Source organism: Ranitomeya variabilis, chromosome 2 (genome assembly GCF_051348905.1).
Source record: "Ranitomeya variabilis isolate aRanVar5 chromosome 2, aRanVar5.hap1, whole genome shotgun sequence".
Classification (NCBI taxonomy): domain Eukaryota; kingdom Metazoa; phylum Chordata; class Amphibia; order Anura; family Dendrobatidae; genus Ranitomeya; species Ranitomeya variabilis.
Genome location: NC_135233.1, coordinates 551,749,124 through 551,757,072, shown reverse-complemented (window position 1 = coordinate 551,757,072; position 7,949 = coordinate 551,749,124). Strand labels below are relative to the sequence as shown.

General features: G+C 48.6%; 1 protein-coding gene across 1 annotated transcript in view; it reads left to right on the top strand.

Annotated features, from left to right (window-relative positions):
• The first annotated feature begins 4,213 nt into the window (after window positions 1–4,213).
• LOC143803876 (5-hydroxytryptamine receptor 3A-like) overlaps window positions 4,214–7,949 on the top strand; it is a 70,148-nt gene continuing 66,412 nt past the window's right edge. The window contains exons 1-2 of the mRNA XM_077281637.1: window positions 4,214–4,363; window positions 4,634–4,878. Coding sequence (XP_077137752.1) covers window positions 4,214–4,363; window positions 4,634–4,878 — 395 coding nt within the window. The remainder of the gene's footprint in view (window positions 4,364–4,633; window positions 4,879–7,949) is intronic.

The following is a 7,949-nucleotide window of genomic DNA, read 5'->3' as shown; positions in this document are numbered from 1 at the left end:
ATAAGTTATCTTATACTCACCTGGGGGGGCGGTCTGGTCCGATGGGTGTCCCAGGTCCGGGTCCAGCACCTCCCATCTTTTTGCAACGCCGCCCTCCTGCTTCTTCATCGCTCCCTGGCATCAGTGCTCCTGCGCAGGCGTACTCTGTTGAGGGCAGAGAGGCACAGCGCCTGCGCACTGCAGTACTTTGGTCTGCCCTCAACAGGGCAGAGAAGTACGCCTGCGCAGGAACGCCGATGGCGGGGAGCGATGAAGAAGCAGGAGGGCGGCATTGCAAGAAGATGGGAGGCGCCGGACTCAGACCAGACCGCACAGGACCGCCCCCCCGGTCCGAGAAGTGATTTGTTAAAAATCACAGCTGACATCAAGCCCAGGGTTAGTAACAGAGAGGTGTCTATGAAACACCCCGATTACTAACACTGTAGGTAAAAATAAACACATACAGATTAAAAACATGTATTTTAAATCTAAAAACAGACACCCTCTTTCACCCATTTGTTTACCAAAAAAACACCTGCAGGTCCAATATTATCCACAACGTCCCGCATAATCCACATCGAGGTCCCAAGACAATCCCCGGCTCCAATACATACAGAGGTCACAGTGACATCATAAAACGTGACCTCTCTCCATGTCCGCCATACACACACTAAGGGTGGCATGGAAGCCGCCACCTGTGAGAGCATCAGAGATTACAGTTTGCGGTTATCACAGTAGCCCTCTGTGTGAGCCGCCAACTGTCACTTGAGGTGAACCGGAGGAATCAGAGTACATCAGATTGGTGAATCACTGTTGAACTGCATTGCCCACTAGAATTTGTTATATAGAGCAAGCTAAATCCAAGTGGGCAGAAGGATCTGGTCCTTTTGTCCACTAAGTCTCGTATTAACCCACTCGAAGGGACCTGATCCTTTAGCACACTTGGATTTAGCTTTCTCACAGTGAGCAAGTTAAATCCAAATGGGCAAAAGGACCTGGTCCTATAGTTCACTAAGTCTGTTATTAAACTACTCCAAGGGACCTGGTCCTTTAGCCCACTTGGATTTTGCTTTCTCACAGTGAGCACGGTAAATCCAAGTGGGCAGAATAATCTGGTCCTTTAGATTACTAAATCTGGTATTAAACCACTCTAAGGGACCTGGTCCTTTAGCCCACTGGGATTTAGCTTTCTCTCAGTGAGCAGGCTAAATCCAAGTGGATAGAAGGACCTGGTCCTTTTGCCCACTAAGCCCGGTATTAAAAACACTCCTAGGGACCTGGTCTTTTCGCCCACTAGTATTAATAGTATGAATCCATTACCGAAATATGACGTAGTTATGTCAGACGTCTTGAAAAAAAAAAAAATATATATATATATATATATATATATATATATAAAAAAAAAATTCAAATCCCCCTTTTGCACCATGAAAAAAAAAAAAAAATCTGGTATTACCGTGTTCTGAAATGTCCAATCCATCAAAATAGAGTATAAATTAATCCAATTGGTAAACGGCGTAACGACGCGTTGTTCTGAGGGTCTCAGGGAAGCACGCAGGGAGCGATGCTTCCCTATGCCGCCAGAACACTGCGATCTTGTTTGATCACAGTGTTCCAGGGGTTAATGTGCCCATAGTGCCGGATGTCAGCTGTGATAATCAGCTGACACCTGGCCGCGATTGGCCACTCTCCCCCTCGCCAGCGCGGCTGATCGCATATGACGTACTATCCCGTCGATGGTCATACGGGCCCAGGTCACCTCGACGGGATAGTATGTCTAATGTCAGAAAGATGTTAAAATTATGTTATTTGAAGTAGGGATGGTGGTCTGTAATGTTTGGGACTAGCCCAGAATGGGAGGGTTTAACCTGAAGGTAAAGTGGCACTTTCCTGTTGAAAAGTAAGATAGGGCCTGGAGTGCATAAAAAGAGGATGATAGTAAGAAACGCAGGATGAATACAGTGCCTTGCGAAAGTATTCGACCCCCTGGAACTTTTCAACCTTTTCTCCAGTCACCTTCCACGACAGCAGTATCGGATAGGGGACAGGAAACAAAGAGGTTAAATACCCCTCCCCTTCCTGCAACCACCAGTGTTTTTCCTGTCCACTATGGGGCATGAAGAGGTTCTCTGATAGTGCTGCCGTGGCCGGCGATCGGGAGCACTGTTACCTTTCCAAAGCCGGGCAGTCGAGGTCGGGGGCTCCGCTCTCCTCCTCCTTCAGACTGCTCCCATCTCCGTGACCTCCACGTGACTTGGGACCCTCTCCCGCCCTACCCGCGCCTCCTTCGGGAGGCAAAGCAGGGCGGTACGGTGCTCTGAGGTCCTCCTGCAGCTCCCCGGCTTCCTCCTTCCTCACGCCGCTGCTGGTGCTGGCGCTCGCGCACCGGAAGTGACGCGCACCCGAACTTCCGGTTTCTCCCCGGCGCCTTACACCGCAGCTCCCGCGCGCGCCGATCAGCGTCCTGGCCCAGGACATCCAGCGGCAGCATGGACGGGCGTCTCTGCCCCCCCCAAACGGACCCTATCGAGGAGGAGGAGCACCACCAATCTCGCTGGGAGCCTCGGTATGCTATTTATTCCTGGCTAGGGAAGCCTCCAGGTAAGACCTCCTGTCTGTGACCCTCTGTAGTCACAACCTCTGACCATATGGACGGCGACAAACCCCTTCACTCTGCTTCTGCGGAGCCCAGCGCTCACCCCCTGCTGTAAGTAGTGGGATGATGTCCCTTGCTGTCCATATTTTAATTTAAGCGACTTAGTATGACTTTCTCTCTCTCTTTTAGGGAGACAAAGTCTCTGCCCCTAAGAAGGCCAGCCTCAAGTGTACTGCATGTGCATCCAAGCTTCCCTCCTCATATAAAAAGAAGCTCTGCCAGCCATTCACAGACAAAGTTCTGCGTGCTGAACAGCCCTCTCTTATGGACAGCATCAGGACTCTCATCAGGCAGGAAGTTCAGTCTTCCATGGCGACCTTTTCCCAGCCTCCGACACCACAGCCTCCCCCTGCTAAGAAAAGGAAAATAGCCCCGGTAGTCTCTGACTCTGACTCAGGAGAATTGCATACTTCTGATTCAGGGGACCTTTGGGAGAATGAGAGTTCTGCCTCTACCTCTGCTCCCAAAACAGACAACAAAAAATATCTCTTTTCCTCCGAGGATTTGGAGGAATTAGTGTCTATGGTGAGGGGCACCATGGGGGTGGAGGAGGAGGTGGAGGGCCATTCTGTACAGGATGACATGTTCGGGGGGTTAAAGCCCAAATCTGTGAAGGGATTCCCGTACACGAAAATATAGAAAGCCTCATCCTCCATGAGTGGGGCCTTCCAGAGAAAGGGTTAAATGTCCCATCAGAGTTCAAGAACCGTTTTCCCCTTGAGGGAGACTGTTCTCTTTTTGAAATGCCCAAGGTTGATGTTCAAGTGTCAAGGGTGACCAAAAAAAGGCCCTGCCCTTTGAAGATTCCTCCCAGCTGAAAGATCCCATGGATCGCAAGACTGAGAGTTTATTGAGAAAATCTTGGGACACTTCAACTAATCTACTGAGATCCAACGTGGCCTCAACATGTGTAGCCAGATCCTTGTTCCTCTGGCTGCGTACATTGGAGAATCACCTGGTACAGGGTAGACCCAGAGAAGAGATTCTTAATTCTCTCCCTCTGCTCCAGAAGGCGACTGGATTCCTCGCGGACGCTTCCGCAGAATCAATACGGGTTGCCGCTAAATCAGCGGTTCTCACTAATTCCGCTAGAAGAGCTTTGTGGCTTAAATCCTGGGGAGGCGATATTACCTCAAAGTCTAAGCTTTGCGGTATACCTTTCCAGGGTCATTATGTATTTGGGCCAGTTCTGGACGAAATCTTGGACAAAGCTTCAGATAAGAAGAAGGTCCTTCCGGAACAAAATAACCCTAAAAAGCGTTTTTTTCCGTTCCCCCCGTGACCAAACCCCCCAGCAAAATTACAGGGGTAAGGGCAAATCAGGACGATGGAGTTACCCCAAGGGAGGGAAAGCCAGAAACATCCTGGTCCCCCAACCCACTCAGACCTCTGAAAAGCAATGACTGCTCTCCGGTCGGAGGTCGACTCTTGGGATTCCTCTCCCAGGGGCAGTTGATCACCACAAATCAGTGGGTCCTGCGTACCACACGGGAAGGCCTAAGATTGGAGTTCGAGAACCCTCCTCCTCATCGTCTGACTATCACTTCTCTACAATCCCCAGGACTTCGGGAATTTTTGATGCCGGATATCTTAAACCTGCTTCGAGCGAAGGTGATTTCCCATGTACCACATCGGGAAATAGGAGAAGGTCACTATTCCCACCTCTTTTTGGTGAAAAAACCCTCCGGGAAACACCGTATCATTATAAATCTGAAACCTCTAAATCAGGTAATAAAATACCGAAGGTTCAAAATGGAATCGATCAGATCAGCAATCCCGCTGATCGGTCAGGACTGGGTGATGACGACGCTGGACCTGAGGGACGCATACTATCATGTGCCGATACACCCAGACCACAGAAGATTCCTCAGGTTCGCGATTTCCCAAAACAGACGGATCAGCCATTATCAGTTCAATGTCCTTCCGTTCGGAGACTCGTCTGCTCCACGAGTCTTCTCCAAGATCATGACAGAAGCGGTAATCTTTATTTGTCAACAGGGGGTCTGTATCATTCCATACCTGGACGATTTTCTTATCATCGCCCCATCCGCTTCACGTCTCAATCAGGATGTGACAAGGGTCCTCGACATCCTAGGATCGCTCGGGTGGATCCCGAATCTGGAGAAATCAGACCTCCAGCCTTCTCCACGGAAGAAATTCCTAGGAATCCTTCTGGATTCGGAGAAGAGAATGTCCTTTCTACCCAAGGACCGTCAGACTGATCTTGTCCGCAGGATCTCCAGGTTCAGAAATCAAAAAACCCCGACTCTAAGAGACTCTATGTCAATCCTGGGTTCATTGACATCTTGCATTCAAGCAGTCTCCTGGGCCCAGGCCCATACGAGAATACTTCAATCACACATCCTGGCATACTCAAGAGGACATCAGATGGCCTTAACCAGGAAGATTCCCCTTCCCTCTCGTGTGAGATCCTCTCTGTCATGGTGGCTGAACTCCCAAGATCTGCACCGAGGAGTCAGCTGGGATCAGATTCCTCTCAGAGTACTCACAACAGACGCAAGTCAGAGAGGTTGGGGCGCCGTGATAGAAGGCTTCCACTTCCAGGGGGTTGTGGGCCCCAGATGTAAGACACAGTTCCTCAAATCTGAGGGAACTGAAAGCAGTGGAGGAGGTGCTAAAAGCCGCATCTGTCATCATCCAAGGTCACCATGTTTGGCTGATGTCCGACAATATGACCACCGTGGCCTATCTCCGACACCAAGGAGGCACAGGACACTCGAGCCTAAAGTTAACTGCTGGAAGGATTTTTTCCTGGGCAGAAAATCACCTTATGTCAATCTCTGCAGTACATATAAGGGGATTAGACAATTCCCAGGCGGATTATCTCAGCAGGAGGGACTTCCATCCAGGGGAGTGGTCTCTAAACCAGGATGTATTCCTAACCCTAGTCCAGAGGTGGGGAACTCCCGATGTGGACCTGTTTGCCAACATTCAGAACACAAAATCAAACACCTTCTTCTCCCTGACCCCCTTAAACGAGGCACTAGGACTGGACGCTTTCTCCCACCCCTGGGAGTTTACCCTGGCATATGCCTTTCCGCCAATACCATTGCTACCCAGAACATTGCAGAAGATCCGGACGGATCAAGTTGCAATGATTCTGGTAGCCCCATTGTGGCCAGGAAGAAGCTAGTTCAGCACACTGACAAGCATGTGTCTAGAAGGCCCGATTCTGCTTCCACAGAGACGCGACCTTCTTCAACAGGGTCCCCTGACCCATCCAGACCTACATAAACTAAAGCTGACAGCCTGGTTAATATGGAAAAAAATTTCATCATGGTGTGCCCCGAACAGACCGGATCCCTTTAAGCCAAATATTGCACAGATTCTTCAATTTCTACAGAAAGGCTTAGAGCTGGGGCTTTCACCTAGTACCCTAAAAGTTCAGGTGTCAGCTCTTGGTTCTTTCTTTGACCGGGATCTAGCAAATCATCGATGGGTCAAACGATTCATATCTTCGGCAACCAGAATTCGTCCGAGACTCCAGGTCCATACCCCCCTTGGGACTTAAACCTGGTGCTAAAAGGTCTGACCGGGGACCCCTTTGAACCCCTTTCAGCATCTAGCTTAAAGATCTTAACCCTGAAAACAGTCTTCCTGGTAGCTATCACTACTGCCAGGCGTATAGGAGAGTTACAGGCCTTATCAATCCAGGAACCATTCCTGACCATAACTACGGATAGTATAATCCTCAAATTAGACCCATCCTTTACACCTAAGGTAGCTTCAAACTTTCACAGAAATCAGGACATCATATTACCTTCTTTCTGTCCAAATCCCTCTAATCCAAAAGAAGAGGTCTTTCACACCCTGGACGTCCGCAGGGTGGTCCTGTTCTACCTCCAACAAACAGAAGATTGGAGGTTGGATCAAAACCTGTTCATTCAGTGGTCAGGACGTAACAAGGGCAAGAAGGCAGCCAAAAGCACAATCGCTAATTGGATTAAGCAGGCCATTAGCCTAGCATACTCTTCTCAGAAGCTCACACCTCCAGCTTCACTGAAAGCCCACTCTAGCCGCTCAGTCTCAACTTCCTGGGCAGAAAGGGGAAGCGCATCAGCAGAGCCGATATGCAGAGCCGCCACCTGGTCGTCAATCCATACATTCACCAGGCACTATAGGCTCAACTTCAACAGGGATCTATCGTTTGGCAGACGTGTTCTGCAGGCGGTTGTCCCTCCCTAAAGAAATTAGCGGTTGGTATCACTCCGATACTGCTGTCGTGGAAGGTGACTGGAGAAAATAGAATTAATTCGGTTTCTAGGAACCTTCCACGACAGCACTAATTTCCCTCCCTATCTGATTTATTAATTTTATGATTCCTGCACTTAAGTGGTAACTATACATGCTACTGTGTCCAGAAAAAACACTGGTGGTTGCAGGAAGGGGAGGGGTATTTAACCTCTTTGTTTCCTGTCCCCTATTAGGGCGGGGAGACATCCTCCGATACTGCTGTCGTGGAAGGTTCCTAGAAACCGAATTACCGGTAAGAACTAATTCTATTTTCCTGTTGAAAAGTAAGATAGGGCCTGGAGTGCATAAAAAGAGGATGATAGTAAGAAACGCAGGATGAATACAGTGCCTTGCGAAAGTATTCGGCCCCCTGGAACTTTTCAACCTTTTCCCACATATCATGCTTTATACATAAAGATACCAAATGTTAATTTTTGGTGAAGAATCAGCAACAAGTGGAACACAATTGTGATGTTGAACGAAATTTATTGATTATTTTAAATTTTTGTGGAAATTCAAAAACTGAAAAGTGGGGCGTGCAATATTATTCGGCCCCTTTAACTTAATACTTTGTTGCGCCACCTTTTGCTGCGATTACAGCCGCAAGTCACTCGGGGTATGTCTCCATCAGTTTTGTACATCGAGAGACTGAAATTCTTGCCCATTCTTCCTTGACAAACAGCTTGAACTCAGTGAGGTTTGATGGAGATCGTTTGTGAACAGCAGTTTTCAGCTCTTTCTACAGATTCTCAGATTCTTGGATTGAGGTCTGGACTTTGACTTGGCCATTCTAACACCTGAATACGTTTATTTGTGAACCATTCCATTGTAGATTTTGCTTTATATTTTGGGATCATTGTCTTTTTGGAAGACAAATCTCCGTCCCAGTCTCAGGTCTTTTGCAGACTCCAACGGGTTTTCTTCAAGAATTGTCCTGTGTTTGGCTCCATCCATCTTCCCATCAATTTTAACCATCTTCCCTTACCCTGCTGAAGAAAGGCAGGCCCAAACCATTATGCTGCCACCACCATGTTTGACAGTGGGGATGGTAGGTTCAGGG